This window comes from Mesoplodon densirostris, chromosome 11 (assembly GCF_025265405.1).
Source record: "Mesoplodon densirostris isolate mMesDen1 chromosome 11, mMesDen1 primary haplotype, whole genome shotgun sequence".
NCBI lineage: Eukaryota > Metazoa > Chordata > Mammalia > Artiodactyla > Ziphiidae > Mesoplodon > Mesoplodon densirostris.
This window is the reverse complement of record NC_082671.1, coordinates 2988620-3008018: the sequence shown is the minus strand read 5'-3', so window position 1 is coordinate 3008018 and position 19399 is coordinate 2988620. Positions and strand designations below refer to the sequence as shown.

The 19399-nt window shown below is 57.6% G+C and overlaps 1 protein-coding gene across 14 annotated transcripts in view; it reads left to right on the top strand.

Moving 5' to 3' along the window:
- Nucleotides 1–19399, top strand: part of CACNA1C (calcium voltage-gated channel subunit alpha1 C) — a 474146-nt gene that overhangs the window by 284317 nt on the left and 170430 nt on the right. For all 14 annotated transcript variants that reach the window (XM_060113743.1, XM_060113735.1, XM_060113742.1 and 11 more), the window contains exons 4-5: nucleotides 5552–5691; nucleotides 12056–12195. In XM_060113743.1, the coding sequence (XP_059969726.1) occupies nucleotides 5552–5691; nucleotides 12056–12195 (280 nt within the window). The remainder of the gene's footprint in view (nucleotides 1–5551; nucleotides 5692–12055; nucleotides 12196–19399) is intronic.

Sequence of the window (19399 nt, the reverse complement as noted above, 5' to 3'; positions counted from 1 at the left end):
GTACTCCTTCAGCCGCTGAGGGAAGGCAAGCTCTCTGAGTGTGAATTTCCACAGCTGGTCTGTTACAGAGCAGGTACCTGCTGTTTAACACAGACGGTGGGCATCGCCCAGCTGCACCACACGTGCGTGTGTGTGCGCGTGTGCAGAAACACGCGTACTTGAAGAGACAGGAGCATGCAGACGTGAACAGACCTGGCAGGCGCTCCCTGATGGCCTGGTCCAGGGAGCTCTCCCCTGGCACCGTCTTCCCTTACCAGGAGGGAATGTTGTGTTCTCCCAAAGCACACACATTAATAGTCTCGTTAATGAAGGATTTTTCATTATCAAACCTGTCTGTGTTTATAGGGCTCCTCAGAACAGCAAGGACAGGAACTCTCTGTTCCTCTCCACATTTGGGAATCTGACGGTGCCTTGTGCAGAGCTGCACACAGACCAGGGACGAGCTTGACAGAGAACTCTGCAGAGGCTTTGGAGTCATCTACCACTTTGGAAGTGGTATTCCAAGTTCTAAGAAAACCAGGAAAAAAAAAAAAGCACTCATTCCTCTTCTCAAATAAAATCTAAGGCAGAACCCAGAATAGAAAGCCAACAGGAGTCACCCAGACTGTTCAGGAAGAGATGGCTGCGTCTTTTTTCTGTGTGTTCTCTGTCCACACCCCATCCTGTGGGTTCCCCAGACTTGATTCAGCTGTGTAGGGTCCTCGGGTTAAAGTGGCCGTGCTCTGGTTCAAGGCGGGGGCAGGGGGGAAGCCCCACCATGTCAGCCTCCCCCCGACCTGTACCCGCTCCCAAAGCAGCCCTGGGGAGCCCAGGGCTCTCAGCAGCATTGTGGTTTTTTTGTTTTGTTTTGTTTTTTTCATGCTTAACTAACTCTTCTACCGATGAGAAACAGACCAGGGAGGTAACGTGATTTCCCAAAGACACAGAGCCATTCAGTGTCAGAATCAAGATTGTTACCATCCACAGATAACTGAGTCTGCCGTGAGGAGGCTTACAACGCGGTTGAAGGGCAGGATGTGTGGACGTGAGGAGAGCGGGAAGCTCCGACGGCCTGTGCCCTCCAGGGCCACACCAGCCCACAGGCATCCGCGAGACCTCGTGACCCCTGGGAACCGAGGCGCCCCCTCCTCTGAATCCCCTCAGTGGGTCACACCTGGGAGTGGATGTGGGCCCGGGTGCCAGTGGCGGCCCTAAGGAGAGAGCAGGGAGAGGGGAGGGATGGGGACACGGTGACAAGGAAAGGACGCATGGGCGGGCGGGGTTGGAGAATATTGTCGGGGTGGGGGGGGGAAGGGGAGGGGCTGGGAAGGGGAAGAGATGGAGCCACTTGAGCGGCGACGTCCCCACTCCAGCCGGCGCTGGCGGAGGGTCCTTGGGAGCCCTGGGCGTCCCCTGCCCCCCCACCCCCGCAGTTGCGCATGGCTGCGTCTGGCGCGTCCCAGACTTGTCCTCGCGCCTCCTCCAGCCTTTTCAACCTCGACCCACAGTGGGGCCTGGAATCAGGCTGCCCCAGGGTGGCTTCCAGAGTTGCCGGGGTTCCCGAGATCACAGAAACGGCAGGTCCCGTGCTGGACCTTGGTTCGTTCTCAGGGCTCTGGGACCCCCAGAACCAGGCCTGGGGAGGCTGTGAGGAATGTGAACCCATGAGGCCAGAGGCACCCGGACAGCCGGCCGGAGAAAGGCTCCCACAGCCGCACTGTTCTCCACCCCCGGACGTTTCTATGACAACACACAGTGTTTTGAAAGGATGACCAAGCTGTTTCACTTGTTTATGTTTTCTTGTTTGTTTTTTTTGTTTTGAAGAGAGGGTTGGAATTAATTCTCTAAGGACGCCCATGCCTCTAACGTCAGAGTGAATACCGCACTGCTCACAGGAGCGGTGCTACACACGTGCACACCCACATTCACCCACCTCACAGGTGACTGTGCCCCACACTTGGTGACCACAGGCCCTTGCTCCTTCCCTGGGTTCTTGTCCAGACCTTTCTTCCTGGCTCCTGGGCCCTCTTCAGTTCAGTCCTCCTTGTACTGAGGAGTCTAACCCACTCGTGTTTTAGGGGGTCAGCGGGGCCCGGGAGGCAAAGAAACGAATGCACCCTGGGCATCGGGTCAGGAAGTCCAGCTCATCCTGCGTCCTGCACCTGTAAGGCCGTCCTCCCCGGCCTTATCTTATCAGTGTCCTAGTCTTTCTGCCGGGAGGTTACTTAGATAACCTCTGAGGTCCTTTTATCTCTCAGACCCCATGGCTTTAGTCAGGACCCTGTCACTTCTCCTGGGAGACAATTCCCAGGATGCGGAAGTGCTCCCTTGGGCTGAGGTCATCCCGTAGGGGATGGACCCCAGCCTCAGCTCTCCTCCGGTCCACATGCTCTCCAGGGCCACCTCGTCCAGCCGCCCCTGCGAGCCCAGCTCCGTGTGAGCCCACCTCTACGTCCAAGTCCAGGAGCTCCGCCTTGAGTACAGAACGCTGACCCCTCCTCTCCCTCAAGGCCCCACTGCAGCGAGAGGGTCCTCCACCCACAGTCGCTGGGTTAGAAACCCCGGGGGGGGGGGGGGCACGCCCTTCTTTTCCTGCCTCTTCTCCGACCCCCACGTGCAGCCAGAAAGCAAATCACACGCCTTCTGTGTCCCAGGTCCCCCTGCTTATCTCCAGTCCCCCGTCTCGGCCTCGGCTCAGGCCCCCACGATCTCTGCGTGGGCCACCCCCGCCCGATTGCCCAATCGTGACAGCGCCAGACGGCAGCGCACATCACAGCAGGGCCGCCGTCTCCTCAGAACGGAAGCCAAATGTCCAGGCCTGGCCCCAGAGCCCCCGGTCCTCTTGCTCCGGCCCACCTCTCCAGCCCGTCCCCTCCCGGCCTCTCTCCAGCCACGGCCTCCACACTTCCCCCCTTTACCTCTCTCTCCACCGGATGCCTGACCCACCCACTTCAGCTGACAGCTCTCCATCCTCCGAGCCTTCCCTCCAGGGCACGGCTTACCTGCTGTACTGGACTCTGTCTATCTGTCCCCGTTGTCCCCAGAGCTCCTGGAGGTCAGTTTCTGAGCCCTTTCTCTTGAATCTCCAGCACATAAACATGTCCGTGAACGGCTGAGTGAAGGACTCGCTGCCATGTCCGTGGTTCCTTCTGGTCTCCACCTGTTATGTCACATGGTGTGGATTAGGGAGTGGGCCTTATGGGGGAAACTTACAAAGGCCGAGGGTCAACAAGAGAAGACACACGTCCCCGGGTCCTCCATCTCACAGGAGGTACACCGGGTCTAGGACACCGCCGGGGCTGCAGTGTGGGCCTGCACAGCTGTGGAGGGACCCAGGACCCCTCCTCCCCCATGACTTTCTCTTTTCATAGAGGAATCAGGAAGGGAAGGCAACCTAGCGGACGAGGGAGTAAACACACTGCTTGGTGCCAGGCAGGCGGGGCTGGGAGCGCAGCTGTTTAAGGAGTTGTCTGAGATGCTGGCCCCCCAGCACACAGGACACTCGGAGCCCTGGGGTATGGCTGTCCTCCCTGCCGTGGGGAAGGGCTATTCCGAGCTGGGTTGCTACCTGTCCCAGAAAGCTCGCTGTGCAAACAGCCCAGAGGGGTCTCCTGCGTCACTGTCCAATGACTCAGCTGGCTGTGCCTCACCGGTAACGTGTGACTGGATGGAGGGATGGTGGGATGAAGGCCTCTAGCACACAGGTGAACACGTGAAAGCCCCTGACACAAATGGGTACCCAGCTTACGTGTGTTTCCCTTCTCATCCCTGCTCCAACTTTATGAATTTCTGCAGAGGTTTCTGGGTGTGCAGAGGAGGTGGCCCTGTCATCTGGGGCTAAACGTGGACGCTTGAAAGGTCTTGGGGGCGGGGGCTGAGTGGCTGGACAGCTCACCTTCCACAGTCGTCCTCAGGTGTGTCGCGCCCTTTTGGAACATGCATTCCCCTTCAACACGGTCCTGATGTACATTTTTATCCAACATCACCTACTTTTTAAAGACCAGAGGTCCTACGCACTCTGGTTTGTTCCTGGGTCTCAGACCCCTGGGAAGCCACGTCCCAGACCAACTTCAAGATGACAGAATGGGTGGGAGGTAAGGACAAGCCTGCCTCGGAGATGCTGGTGGAGTCCCACCTCCATCCCCTTCCCATGGTTACCGCCTGTCTGGGCCTTCCTCAGCACGTGGACCAGTGGTTCTTAAACTTCAGGTGCTTCAGAGACACCCAGGAATGGTCTGGAATGTGCACTTCCAGGCTCCATAGCCAGAAGGTCTCCTCCAGTAGGTCTGGGCGGGGCCCTGGGTTCTTCCCTTTTTAACTTTGTGTCCCCAAACTTCATCCTGAGCTGGGCTGGGTGAGGCCAGCACGCGCTCAACGTCGCGGGGGTCGGGGAGGGTGGGCAGAGCAGATGGGCCGAGCACGGGGGGTGTTGGGACCAACCTGACCTCCCTGCAGGGCTCCCCATCAGGGCCCCAGTGCCCCAGGCCTCGGAGCACCCCGTCCCAGCAGGGTGGGCGGCAGGCCATATGCCTTCTAGGGATACAGTGGGCGTGGGACCTGGGGTCTTCAGTGAGCCCCTCCTGACCTGCGGAGGAGGGGAAGCCGGGTCTGGGGTCTGAGGTGGGAGCTTCCTTCTGGAGGCTCCCGCAAAGACGAGTGCGAAGGATCGGTGTGTGAAGGCCACGGCCGCCTCTGCCTGCGGGGCCTTGAAGGCTCTGCGCCGGGGACAGCGTGGGAGAGCGGTGGAGGGTGGGGGTGCCGGTGAATCAGCCCTGAGTCGGCTCTAACCAGCCGGAGTCAGTCCTGCCAAGCATGGGCTCCAGGGACAGGGCCGCATCCCACAGCAGAGCCCTCTTGGAGAGGACAGAGTGCGGGGAGGGGAGGAGCCACCACCCCTCTGCCACCCAGTGCCGCCCTCCGCCACCCAGTGCCCGCCCTCCGCCACCCAGTGCCGCCCTCATCCTGGAAACGCTGGGGTCCCTGCTGACCTGGTCTCGCTCTTTGGACAGAGAGTTCTAGTTCCTCAAGGAAGAGGGCTCGCCCAGGTCGGGGTCAGCGCACGTGGGCAGCTGCCTCTGTTTCAGCGGCTGGTGGGGGTTGCCACGCTCTGCTTCTTGGTGGCTGGGTGTCAGAGACCCCGGCTGTGGCTTCAGGATTTGTGACTCAGAACTGTGGCCCTTTCCCTGCCCTTCTGTCTCAGCCCTTTCTCAGCACCAGCTCCCGTCCCGGCACCCTTGGGTCCCCTCTAGATAAGGCATCGTGAGTTCTCTTCTGAGAAGTACAAGGAACTGCTCACTGATGAACTAAGATGTTTCTCAAAGATGTGCGAATTTTCACCACCCTGATTTCTGCATTTTAACATTGGAAGACTAAAAACCCGCTTCCTGCCCAGTGGATCGGAGCTCTCCTGTGGGATGGGCCGTGGGGCTCGGGATGTGGCCTGGGGGGTCCCCCTGATCCGACCGTGGAGGGGCCCCCTTCTCCTCCACCACCTTCGGGGACCTGCTGAGTCAGAACTTTCCAAATCCCCAGTCTAATGACTTCTTTTCTCTCTTCTACTTGTGTTTCCTAGGAACGGGTGGAGTATCTCTTTCTCATCATTTTTACTGTGGAAGCATTTTTAAAGGTCGTAGCCTATGGGCTGCTCTTTCACCCCAATGCTTATCTCCGCAACGGCTGGAACTTGCTGGATTTTATCATTGTGGTTGTTGGGTGAGTACAGCCACCCCTCCCCCACCCTCCGCCGCCCTCACCCAGTGCCGGCGGCCCCTTCCCATCCGTATCTGTGTCTCTGGTCGCAAGGGCCCTGGGCTTCAGGCCAGACGAGAGGATCTATTAAAAATCACTTCGGATTCAGACTGTCTCCAAAGAGAGAGGAGCTGTCAGCTGGAACAGCCCTGGCCACTGCTCCCACCTGCACACGCGTGCACACGCACACATGCGGACACGCACACGCGTGCGCACAGGTGAATCCGAGGCCTTCTGGTGGAGCCCAGGGGCCTCTGTGCAGCCAAGGAGATGCCCTAGCTGTAGGTCTTTTACTCCCTCTGGGCCTCACCTGGCTCAGCAGCCCCTGGACGTCTCCCCTGCAGTGTGGCCGAGTGCGTCTGGTTGGGCTGGACGGAAGGATGGCTGGCACCCGGGAGCCGGGACACCCACCTGCACCTCTGCAGGGTCCTGGCTCGGTGGCTGCCGGGACCGGACAATGGGACTAGGAAGGGCCGAGGGCACGGGGCCAGACGCACTTCCCCGGACACGCTGCTGTGCTGTAGAGGCCAACTCAGCCTACGCTCAGAAACAAAGCGGCGTCAGGAAGCTTCAGGAAACCCTGGAAGTGACGATCTCCTTATCAAGGCATCAGTAACTTCAGGAAAAGATTCTCTGTGGAATGTTTGTACAAAGAGACCCGCACGTGCCACGAGAGTCACAACTGACCGGGCTCCAGTCACTCATCCGTCTGTGGAGGGCAGGGTGCCCGAGCCTCGGGGCTGACCTGGCGCTACTTCAAGCCCACCTGCCGTTCCCTCCCTCGCTGTCCCCACAGCCTCCGGGGTCAGGTCAGCGTGGCATTAGGCTCCTACCCCAGGGGGCCCTTCCCAGCCGCCCTGGGAGGATGTTGCCCTGGTGGCTTCCCCAGAGCGTGCCCTGCTCAGAGCCTCGTGGGCGCCCGGCCTTTCCTGCAGGAAGTGACGGAGCAAATCAGGGCCATTTGGGAGCGAGTCCCTGTCTCCGGGCATCTGGAGCTGTTTCCGAGTTTTCGCCGCCGTCTTTTTTTGCCTGGCCGAGCAGGACACACTTTGCATTAACATCAGGGACACTTGGAGGCGTGAGGGACACGGAAGTGACTGGACTCGGCCACGGGCGGGTGTCAGGGTGGGGCTGCAGCTGTGCGAGAGAGTTGCTGCTTCTGTTCACTCCAGGAGAAACAGAGTGGCTGACAAATGCCTTGAGCGACCTCCGCAAACCATGGCAAAGTCCTTTAACGTGCTTCTCCCTGATGCATCTCAATCCTTTTAAATTCAGCCTCTCCCCTCAAGGCCCGAGTCTCCTGGGAACCTTTCACACACTCACAGAAAGAGCCCAAGGAATGAGACCCGGTGCTTCTGGGGCCAACAGAGAGGAGAGGCGCCTCTTGGGGCAGAGAAGCTGCGTCTTCTCCCGTCTGGGGGCTGAGTTGGCCGTGGTCTGTACGATGCTCTGCCCAGACGCGGCCGCACCTCTGCGTGGGGTGGAAGCAGGAGACACGGGTGGACCTCAGACAGGGGCCCGTCTCCCACTTGCATGGACCCGGCTCCTCCCGAAACTGCAGCAAGCGGACTGCTTGTGGGTCAGCCCGGATCCCAGCCACGTCTCCCCGGGCCCGGGCCGTCCGGTGGAGGAAGAGGGGGAGGCGTCCAGACTCGGCACTCTCCCAGAGTTGCCTCCATCGGCTGTTGACGACACGGAGGCTACGCTGCCAGCGCTGGCTTAGCTTGTGGTCCACCATGACCCTCTGGCTTTTTCCCGTTGATCTTGCACTCGGCCACATTCAGCACCTGGTTTCTCTTCTCCAAGGCACTGGTCTTTGGGGCTCTCCATCCAGTCTAGACTCAGCCCATCCTTCTAACTCGGAAAACGACACACCCCCATGGAGGGTGTGGCCCAACCACCTCTCTTCAGCTGTGCCCTCCCATCCCCACCCCTTACATGGATGTGCCTTTGCTTCCTCGTGTCTCCTGGGAAATATCTGCTCCCCTCGGCCCCTCCTGAGCAGCCTCTGCCCTCCTGCAAACTAGAGGGAGTCTGCCTTGCTCTGGGGCAGGTGGGCTTGCCTGCCTGAGGGCCGGGCTGAGGGCTCCTCTCCCTTCTCTGCCTTGCACCCAGGAGGCCAGTGCCAAGGCATTGCCCTCCCCCCACGTGCCCCATTCCTTCCAGAAGTGGAGGAGTCTCCTTGGAACAGTGGGGACATGGGGCTGCTGAATGGATGTGGGAGGACTTCAGAGCCTCTGTGAGCTACTCCCCTCCACCCCCATCAGGCACTCGGGAACCCTCCCTCCGCCCCCGCCAGGCACCCGGGAGCCCTCCCTCCGCCCCCATCAGGCACCCAGGAGCCCTCCCTCTGCCCCCATCAGGCACCTGGGAACCCTCAGCAGATGCTCAGCCCGTCTACTCCAGCCTAAAGGGCCTCAGTTTGTCTCCAGCTCCCTCCCAATATGGGGCCCTGCCTCTCGGCTCACAGGGCCTCTAGAGACCATCGTCCTCTCTGATAACCTCTAACGTCCGGCTAAGGACCTGCCAGACACACCGCCTGGAGAAGGTCCCTGGCCCTTAGGCACCGGTGGGCACCAAGCCATGGTTTCGCCTCCACAAAGTGTGACTGAGGAGAAACACGCCGGCCCCCGCAAGCTGAGAACACCTCTGAGGCCTGTTCCTGAAATTTCTGGCCCTTCAGGGGTTAAAGGAGAGCATGGCTGTTCAATCTCTGTCCCCTTCCCTGAATAACATTTGTGAACATCTTGTACTTTGATAAGCGTGTTCCCTTCTTCCAGGAAGTTCTAGGAACCAAATCTGGTTTGGATTTGGAATGTTGTTCAACAGACTTGCAAACTGATGTCCATGTCCTCAGTTTCTGTGATCCAAGCTTCCATGGAAAGAACATTTCTCTGCAGAGAAAGGACCCCGCTTCCCCCACCCTGGAGGCCTCTGCCTGGGATGGGAGGTGTCACCAGCTAACACATGGACCCGTCAAACTGCCAGGCTGGGGTGAAGGAATCACAGAACAGGCAGGACATCAGACGTGGTCTGGCCACAGAACCCACTGTGCAGACACAGCCTACTCGGGGTCCCCACGTGGAAAACACACCAAAGGGAAGCCACTCATCCCTGGCCTCACTGCCCAAGAAGTCCCGAGGGTTCTCCGGAGCACGTTTTGCAAATCCGTTTAGACCAGCTGCCTCCGCTGGGCCTTGCCTGGGTCTAAGCTTCTGCTAAGCCCCCAGCTGCAGCTACCGCATTCCCAGACCCAGCCCCCTGGGGCAGGAGTCATAGGAGCCCCAGCCTGCTCCTCAAGACCAGGCTGCCCAGGCCCGGTTCAGGTCTGGTCCCTGGGCGTCTTCCTTGGCCCCAGGCACGACCCAGTGCACTCTACTGACCATGACTCAGTGGGACGTCTGTAGGTACAAAGACAAAGATGGTCCACGGGGCCCTTTCCCGTATTTTTCTCGGTTCCCACAAGTGGCCCAGGATCCCAAACTCCCATTCCTGTACATTCTCTGCATGTTCTAATCTCTCCCGAAACCTTTCCAAGGTGCCCCGTGTTCCCCACAATCCCTCCCCATTTCTGGTCTTAGGAAACATTTTCTGTAAAAGTCCAGATACCAGATTTCAGCTTTGCAGGCTTTGTCCCAACTGCTCAGCTCTGTCGAGAAAACATCAGTATGGAGCGGGGTGTCGCTGGATCCTCATCAGGTTTATTCCAGAGCAGGCAGCCCGGGGCTGCCCTAACCCCAGCACCGGTCCCTCCTTCTCTCTCTCATTCTCACCGCGGGTCCTGCTGCCCTTGCCGTCAAGATACGGCCCCTCCCCTCCCAATGCTCGCAGGCCAGGAGAGGAGCCCTGCTTCCTCTTATTCTGCTTTCAGACCACCGCCCTCTCCTCCCTAAGCCCCTCCAATTCTTTTTTTTTAATTTATTTATTTTATTTATTTTATTTTTGGCTGCATTGGGTCTTCGTTGCTGCACGCGGGCTTTCTCTAGTTGCAGCGAGTGCGGGCTACTCTTCATTGCGGTGCGTGGGCTTCTCATTGCAGTGGCTTCTCTTGTTGCGGAGCACAGGCTCTAGGCGTGCGGGCTCAGTAGTTGTGGCTCGCGGGCTCTAGAACGCAGGGTCAGGAGTTGTGGCACACGGGGTTAGTTGCTCCGTGGCATGTGGGGTCTTCCCAGACCAGGGCTTGAACCCGTGTCCCCTGCATTGGCAGGTGGATTCTCAACCACTGCGCCACCAGGCAAGCCCAACCCCTCCAATTCTGATGCTTGTGTCCTCAGACCCTCTACCCGCTGCTTCTCCAAGTCGTGGTCCTCCCACACCTTTGAGTCTCTCCTTGGCTGCGGAGACGTGAGCTCTTGGCCAGCTCCTCCTCTCCATCACGCACTGTCCCGCCATCAGCCTCCCAAGCTTCTTGGTTCCTTGATGTCTTCTTCCCCAGGGATCCTGACTCTGTCCTGTCTCAGCTGCCCACTCCCAGGGTCGAAGTCAGGATCCCCGCCATGACTGCGAGCCACATCCTCTCCATGATCTCAGACCAGCTTCCTACTCTCCAAAACATACCACCCATCCTTCCTGCTCCCTCCCTCCAGCGCTGGACTCTGACAGTCCCCTCCTCCTGCCCTGCGGTCATCTCTCACCTGTGTCTGCACTCAGTTTTACTTCTCTCTTCATTTCCCTGCTCACTTGCAAAAGCACCAACTCCAACCCAGTCTGACCAGCTGGTACCTGAGCTGTGCCCTTGGAGCGGGTAGAGAAACGCACAAGGCTGAGCTGACGTGTCACTTCCCCTCATGACCACCTCCTCCCAGAGGCCCTGGGTGCCCGGAAACCCTACTGCACGGCCTGGCTCCGTTCACCCTCCCCCCACTTTCTTCCACGACCCTTTTATGCCTTTGCCTCACCCTTCAAGCTTCCAGGATGCCCTCCCCTTTCACATTCCAGCTGATGGCTTGCTACCTGATTCGCTGAGAAGAGAGGTGCAGTCAGGAGAGGACTTCCGTCTGTTCCCACACCTGCATCTGAACCCACTATGCACCGCCCTCCCCGGGACCGTGATGAACCGTCCTGGCTACTGGGCTCGTGCCCCTCTGCGGGCATCCTGCCCTCCTGCCCACCAGGGGTATGACCCTTCCAGCCACTGTCCCCTCACTTCTTTACTGCCCATCGTCTGTCTCTATTAGATGATTTCACATAAAAACAAGCAAAACGATTCCACACCCTCTTGCAGGAACTACCTTTTCTCTTCTCCTACCTTTTTCCAGCAAAATTCCTCCGGAGGGGTTGTTTGTATGGGACCCTCCCCTCCAGCTACGGTGGCCACTGAGCACTCACTTGAGATGCGCTGTATGTATAGAACACACAGCAGGTTTCAAAGATTTAGTGCAAAACAGAGAGGGACAAACATCTCACTAAAAACTCTTTATTACTGGGCTTCCCTGGTGGCGCAGTGGTTGAGAGTCCACCTGCCGATGCAGGGGACACGGGTTCATGCCCCGGTCCGGGAAGATCCCACATGCCGCGGAGCGGCTGGGCCCGTGAGCCATGGCCGCTGAGCCTGCACGTCCGGAGCCTGTGCTCCGCAATGGGAGAGGCCACAACAGTGAGAGGCCCGCGTACCACAAAAACAAAAAGCAAAAAACAAAAAATCTCTTTATTACAGCTGAAGTGATCATATTTTGTTTACGCTGGATTAAATAAAATCTATCATCACCGTCCATTTCGCCTGTCCCTTTTTCACTTTTTTAGTGTGGCTACTGGGAAATCTAACTTGCACACGCGGCCCACATTTGTGCTTTGCACTGTTTCTGTTGGACAGAACCATCTCGAACGCTTCTCTGTCCTCTCTTGAGCATGTGTCTGTTACCTTTGTCCCCATCACTCCAACGTGACAGGTGTTGCCAGGGTCTGAGGCCGGTGCTCAGTTTCCTGTCCTCGTGCCTGCGGCACCGCGTCAGTTTCTAGGGCACCACTTGTTTGTGCCCAGGCTCGGATCAAAGCCAGGGGCTTGTCGGGAGGAGCTGGGATGTGGTGCCAGGGCACAGGGGCCAGGACGCTGGGAGGGCAGAGGAACGGGCCCTGGCGGCAGCCTCCACCTGCCTGACGCCCTGCCTGGGCCGCCACTGCCGCGAAGCCCGCTCGATGCCAGCACGGGGCAGGCGGGACCTGCCCTGAGGGGCTGTCATCCGATGAGGGTCTCGGACCCTCCCGCTCCCGGACTGGTCCTGGCTGGAGGCGCCTGCACACTTCGCCGCCCAGCATCCCTCAGAGAAGTCAGAGCCCCGCTGGACAGGCAGGACATCCTGACGCCCCCTCTCTCCTTCTTCTCTTCCAGGCTTTTCAGTGCAATCTTAGAGCAAGCGACCAAAGCCGACGGGGCCAACGCCCTGGGAGGGAAGGGGGCTGGATTCGACGTGAAGGCGCTCAGGGCGTTCCGTGTGCTGCGGCCCCTGCGGCTGGTGTCCGGGGTCCCGAGTAAGTAGCCTGGGCCTGTCGGCCACGTGACCTCCTCACCATCCCCCAGTCTCCCCCCAACCTGAATTGCCAAGGAACCTGATTTCACATACACGGAGGGTTTTCTTGAATGGGTTCCTTTGCTCTAAAGGTCCCAGCTCTGCTGTGAGTCCATTAAAACCCACTGTGGCCCCCACTCCCGTGAGCACCTGGGGAAGCCACAGGCTGATGGAGACAGCTGAACAGAGAACAGCCTCGCGGCCACCTGAGCAGCCCCCATCCGCCACCCCGGCCGGGGCTGGGGGTTTAAATACATGTGCAGCAGGAGAGCAGTGAGCGACCCCCCAGGCTCCCAGGGCATGGCAGCCGATGGGATTATCTCTGCTGTCTGTATTTTTCCAAAGAGCAATCAGAAAAGTCTCAGTGGATGTTCAGGAAGTTCTGTTTTGCCACTTCTGCCAGCCCTCTCCTCCTTTCACGTCACGTGGGGCATCTCCGGCCACAGAAGCCCTATTTTTGGGCTCGCCGCCTGTCAGAGCGAGAACTGCTTTTCCCTGAGGGGGGAGGGCGCTGGCCTGAGTCGGGCAGGTGGGCGTGGGAGACAGGCCCGGGGATGGTGCCCCTTCTCCCTCTCCGGCAGCGGCCCCCCATTGCGGAGGGCACCCCAGCCCTGGACACAGAAGGTCGGGCTCCCAGCGTCCACTCCAGCAAACCCCAGCCCAGCCTGCTCCCGGGCTGAGTCCACTACCGGAGCTCCTGCCACCGCTGTCCGGCTGGTGCTCACTGAGCCTGATTCTGGACGTGGGTGCCGGGACATGTCACACGTCCACTCAGTGTGAGCAGGTCTGGGCCCTAACTCGAGGTGGGGGAGACTCCCGAAGCGGGCTGCAGCCAGACGAGCGTGGAGACGGGGCCGGGCCAGGAAGGTAGAGGGGGTCTCTACACACCCACCTTTCCACCTGCACAGCCACCAGCCAGGTGACGTTATCCTGCTCAGTGGGTGAAACCTCTCAGGGTGCAGAACTGTGGGAACACAAGGGGTCTTGTATCGACCTGTCCAGTGCTTTCCATACCCACGCAGGATAGTGGAAAGATCCTCCCGGAGTAACTGAATTAACCACAGCAGAGCAGAGAGAACCAGGCCTCCCGAGTGAAACCAACTCTCCCCACGGCACCGCATGACCTCCTGTAAAGAACTGCGTGCGTCTTAGATGCTTACAGGCGTGTCCTGCCTCTGCAGTTACCTTATAAGCCCCCTGAAGCCCAGAGCTGTGCCCTGTGTTGTCTCTGACTCCTGCATCATGCTGGCTTGGTCTCTGCTCAGGACGGGAACTCCCTGGGTGGACAAAGGCAGGAGTGGGGATCCCTGGGCAGTGGTGGCCTGCGTTAACTCCCAGCGAGTACAGACCGTGGCCCCTCTGCTTGGCCTTAACCACTGGGCACTAAGAATGGAAACAGTGTACGTGACGGCTGAGACCCAGGGCCCGTTTGCAGAGCCTAAATTATTTGGGTTTTCGTGGTCAATTAGCCACCACTCCATAGGCCAAACTCAAGGAGTGAGAAGGCAGGGTGAGAATCAGTTTGAACAAGACTTTAAGAGGCTTAATATGATGGTGCAGCCAACGCGTCAGTGGCAGGGACTGTGAACTGAGCCTACACTTTGACCCAACACGCTACCACGGGCACGATGACGCTGACCCTGCCGTGTGTGCGCTTTTTAGGGCCCACAGCGTCAGGGCACTGTGCAGGGCGTGAGGACGCGTCATGAAAATAAGTATGGTCCCTTCCCTGGAGGAGTTTGAAAATCTAATGAGAGTACACCAGGCAGCCTTTGCTGCAGGAAAAAACCATACCAAACTCTCGGTGACTGAAAACCAGAATCACGCATCCTTGGTTGGTGTTGCATGAGGGCTCTGGGCCTGACCAGCTTCCGTGGTCCCCTCATCCCAGAGCCCAGGTTGAGGGAGTGTCCAGCGTGCATGCCTGCGGCCCTCACAGCACAGGGCGGCTCTCGCCAAGGGGCACACGGTCAAACCACACAGGCATATTCTAGGCTTTTGCTCAGCCTGGTTTATATCATGGCTGCTCACATGCCAGTGGCCAAAGCAAGTCACCCGGCTGCCGTGGTCCCAAAGATGACGGGACACAGAAGTGTGCCGTCCATACAGAGAAGCACAGGCGAAGGGTTGTGATCAAACAGTCCACTATCCCCAAGAGACAGAGGGGACGTTATTAACAGGACTAGTTACGGTAATGACTGTGGTACAGGGGTTCCTAATCAGGGATGCAGGGGAGCTGCATCCCGTGGAGTAGCCGGGGCTCCTCCACAGAGGAAGCTTCACGGACCGTGTGCCACCCGCGTGCAGTACCGACGGCAGCTCTGCACTGCGGGGCTGGGGGTCGTTCCGTCGAGAGGGTGAAGACGGGACTCTGCGTCCCAGCTGTAAGGCCCTGCCGCCCCGCTGTGAATTCAGGGAGATGTGCTGTCAGTGAAGCTGGTGCTCTTGCACCCGTGGGGCGTGCAGGTAGCTCTGGCTTTCTCAGACAGCTAGCAGCTGGGTCTTGTTTTCTGTGGGTCGCTGGTGAGAAGGGAAAAGCTCTTTTGGGGGCTTCAAGGCAGGGCTGATCCAGCCTCTCTCGCTGGGATAGCGTCTCTGCGACCTTTTAAGTAGTGACGTGTGTAGACCCAGGTGGTTAAGTGCCCCGGGCTGGTCTGGTTGATCTCGTCGAAGACGATGTCACCGACATCTCCCGCTGCAGATGTGGGCGGAGGCCTCCCTCCTCCGATGCCATGGCCTTCGGTTCTCCTCCCCGCCGCGCCGCTCCTGTCTCCTCCTTCTCTCCGGACCTGCCGCTGCCGGGCTTTCTCCCCCATGGCAACGCCGCAGCATCTCTGACTGAGACCACCGGGGATCCCCATGGTGCCGAACCCAGCGGCCTGTCTCGGGGCCGCTTACCTGACTCTCTGCAGGATTAGATTCAGCGGGTGGTCACCGGGCCTCGGGGACGCTGTTCTTTCTCAGCTCTGCCCTCACTCCACTTGCTTTTCCCTGTGGGAGTCGCGGGCTGACGTCCCCTCGCCTTCTCCTCCTCTTACCGCTGGGAGAGCCAGCTCCGTCCTCGGGCCTCTTCTCTCTCCGCACCGGTCCCCGGTGGTCACGCCCAGTCTCCTGTGTGGCCTCTGACAACGGCGAGCTGCTGCCGCCCTCTCCTCGGAGGCCAGGCTTGCACTGCCGCCCCCGTCCCTTCACGGGAGGCCTGGTAGGCAGCGCCCTGATCTCGCCATGTCCCCCAGAGCCTTTCCCATTTGGTAAAGGTCAGCTTCATCCTTCTAGTGACTCAGGCACAAATCCTTGGCCTGTTTCTTTGTCCCACCCTTTGCTTCCAGGCCCTCAGAGCATCCTATGAGCCACACCTTCCAGATACTCAGTTCCCGGCCACCTCCGTGTCCACTGCAGCGCCCACCACCCCTCACCCGGACCATCACCTCCGCCTCCTGGCAGGAGTCTCTGTTTTGCCCTTTGCCCTTTGTCACAGCCGGGGCTCAACACAGCAGCCAAACGGTCCTCTCAAAATACGTGCCACTGTTCCAGTTAGAACCCTCCGGGCTCCCCACCTCCTGAGAGACAGGCCCCTCTGCAGCCTCCCCTCCCCCCGCCCTCCTGGGCCCCCCACCAGCCCCCGCGACCCCCAGCTGTACCGCAGCAGCCCGAGCCCGCTCACGTGGTGGGACCTCCGTCCGGGCGCCCTCCGCTCGGCTGGCCTCGGCGTCCGCGGAAACGGCACCTTCTCGGGGGCCTGTCCCACCGCCCGTGTCCTCCGCCCCTTCCCCCCTTTATTTCTCCTACATCTCTCTCCACTCTCTTGCCCCCGTTTATCCATTTGTCACCCCTGGCCTCACGAGGACATAACCTCCATGAGAACAACAGTTTTTTTGTTTTGCTCACTGCTGTATCCTCAGCCTCTACCATGATGTACAGAAATGCCAGGCCAATCTTTATGGGGTGACTGGGCCCCTCATGGGCTCCACGTGGCCAGGACGGAGCACCAGCCCACCCCTAAGGGACACTGGTACTGAAGACCTTCCGTTCACGGGTGCCTCCTTTAGTGTTTCCGAAGGGATTTTTTCTTCTAACTTATTGATCTTTATGACAACTGTGTGCTGTGTAGCTGTGCACATAGGTAGTACATAGTCAGGTGCAGTTTCTGTAACAAACAGGTTAACTGGGTGATTTGCGGGACCAGAAACTCCAAACCCAAAAAGTTACTGTTATTTTTTGCGTCCAGATGTGTATTAAATGCCATTGAAATCTTAGGATCACAGGTTATGGAGGAAGAGAGATGCTTGTGAGGGTACAAGCCCATGAGTCATTTATTAATTTTTTTCAACAAAACCCACTGAGTACCTACTTCATATGGGACTTTTCTAGCTGTCTCAGAAGATACAGAAATGAGTCAGACACTAAGAGTGTTCTCAAAAAGACTGAATTGTCAAAGAAAATAATGTTCATAGAAATGATGGTAGAGAACAAAAATTGGAGATGTGCAAAAAAAAAAAAGGTTGAGTACGACGTGTTGAATTCTGTGACAGGTGTGCTTTGGGGGACTTTGTACTTTGGGGAGTGGGGATAGAGATCAGGACAGGCTTCTTGGAGGAGGAGGACAGACCTTGAAAGGCAAGTGAGGAGGGGCCGCCAGGAAATCAGGAAGGAGGAGAGAGGGTGGCTGAGGCCCTGGAGTTGTACACAGGGAGGCTGGGGATCGGGGAGTGTGGGTCTCACTGTGGGTGTAGAAACCAGCTGATGCTCTCGGTGAGATGCTGTGCAACTAAGGTTTGATCACTTTGCTCCATCAAATTCCCACAGTAAAGGAAGTGAGTCCCCAGGGCTTGTGAGGCCCCACTGTCCCTCGGCAGAGGTGCAGACAAGCAGGCATGTTGCACCACAGAGAAGCCACAGGGACGGTCAACATTACACATAACATCCACATCCGTGCAAGGCCGGTGCCAGGCTCAGCAGCCCATCCACCCCCATCTGCGTTTATTGATCATTTGCTGTGAGCCAGGTGCTGGGGACACAGACCAACAGGACACCACCTCCGTCTGCCAAGGTCCTGGATGCTTGAAAGGCTCCCGAGGATATGAATTTTTGTGAAATTAGCTGGTTCTCAAGGAACTGTTATTTCTGGAGGCACACAGGTTAGAAATCAGCTTCTTGTCAAGCAGGGTTTGCTTCCTCACTGGGAAGTGCGGGAACCACGTGTGGCGAGGTCAGGCTCCTTCCTCCTATTTTCCTTTGCTCAGACTAGAACTGTTTCTGGAAAACAATCAGCACCAATCAGCCGATAAATATCTGTTGATTGAATGCTACGTAGACAGCACTGGGAGAGACTTGAGCCGTGGTGGTTTCGGGCAAGAGCTCTTGAGTCAGACTGTCTGGCTTCTGCCCCTGACTTCCTCTGTGACCCGGGGGAAGTTACTCAGCCTCTCTGTGCCTTAGTTTCCTCATCTGTAAAATGGGAATAATAATAGGACCTATTTCACATGTTACTAGGAAAACAAAGTGAGCTAATGCATGCAAAGTGTCTCGCCTGTAGTATGTGCTCAGTTAAATGGTAGCCACTGTTACATCCCATCACTCGATGTGAGGCATATAAAATAGAAATAGCTGACAAGCACTGTCAAGACAAAGCAGATATACTTTATTTTTTTAACATCTTTATTGGAGTATAATTGCTTTACAATGTTGTGTTAGTTTCTGCTGTATAACAAAGTGAATCAGCTATACATATACATATGTCCCCATATCCCCTCCCTCTTGGGTCTCCCTCCCACCCTCCCTACCCCACCCCTCTAGTGGTCACAGAGCACCCAGCTGATGTCCCTGTGCTATGTGGCTGCTTCCCACTAGCTATCTGTTTTACATTTGGTAGTGTATATATGTCCATGCCAGTCTCTCACTTCATCCCAGCTTCCCCTTCCCCTTCCCCACGTCCTCAAGTACATTCTGTACGTCTGCATCTTTGTTCCTGTCTTGCCCCTAGGTTCATCAGAACCATTTTTTTAGATTCCGTACAGATATACTTTAAACATAAAGAATATTCCAGAGTTAAATAGCAAAGCTTACCAGAGGTTCATGTGCAAACAATGAAATGGACTCAAGGGGCGAGTTTCCCAGGCACGGTGACAGGTCCAGACCTTTCTTACGGAGGAGGAGTATTTGAGCTGAGCCTGAGGTTGATGCAGAACGGTCAGGGCTGGAGATGAAAGGACATTTGGGGTGAAAACCTAGTTTGGGGGGGCCACCAATGCAGACCAGCCCAGTCCAGCACGAGGTTTTGCATGAACATGTCCATCACAGAGGAGGAGGTGGTGAGAACCAGGGTCAGCAGGGAGCAGGCGGGTCGGGGGTTGTCCCAGATGCCACGCCAGTAAGGCATTTTCCCAAGCAGTGATGCTCTTTCCTCCCCGTTAGAAATATTCAAAAACTTCACTGCAGAGAGACAGCTAAATGTCTGGGAAACCTAAAGAATATCAGAACGGATGGTGCACCTTGAATTCCAGGGGGCTCATCCATCCACCCTGGACACAGCCAGCTGGGCAGAGCCAGACCAAAGAACCTCCCCTGCTCCACCTGCACAGCCTCCAGCAGAGGCCAGCCCGGGCGTCCTGCTCTCACTAACCTCCCACTGTACGACCCTGACCCTCTTTTTATTGTTCTTGATAGAGCGGATTCTTGACTGTAAAATTCCTGCTGCAAAATTTAAAACCTCGCCCGAGTGCCCAAGTACCCACGTGAACCCTCCTCATCCTGCGAGGCAGTTTCTCCCCAGAATGGGCTCCCCTCCTGGGGCTTAGTGGCTGGGAGATTGGCCGCCCTGATTAGAGAGACTGCCAGGTAATTATACCCATTGGGAGCAGATTAGAGCTGCTGGAAGCAACTTTCCTGAGTGTTTCCACACTTTGATGGTTCAGAAGCGGTCCTGCTGTCCTGCCTGATATGTGCTCATTGGGAAGTTGGGCCACCAGGATTTGCAATCCTGCTCGGGGACAGTGTCCCATGCCCAGTAGTGGGGCCTGCAGCGGAGCAGGGTCCTGGCACCAGAGATGGTCCCGGCAGGCAGCTCCTATCCGAGAACACCTCACCATTCCAGAGCTGACAAGGGAAAGTCCATCTGGAGCCGATACTTGCAAATCAAATGACTCAGGCCTGAAATGTACAGATTT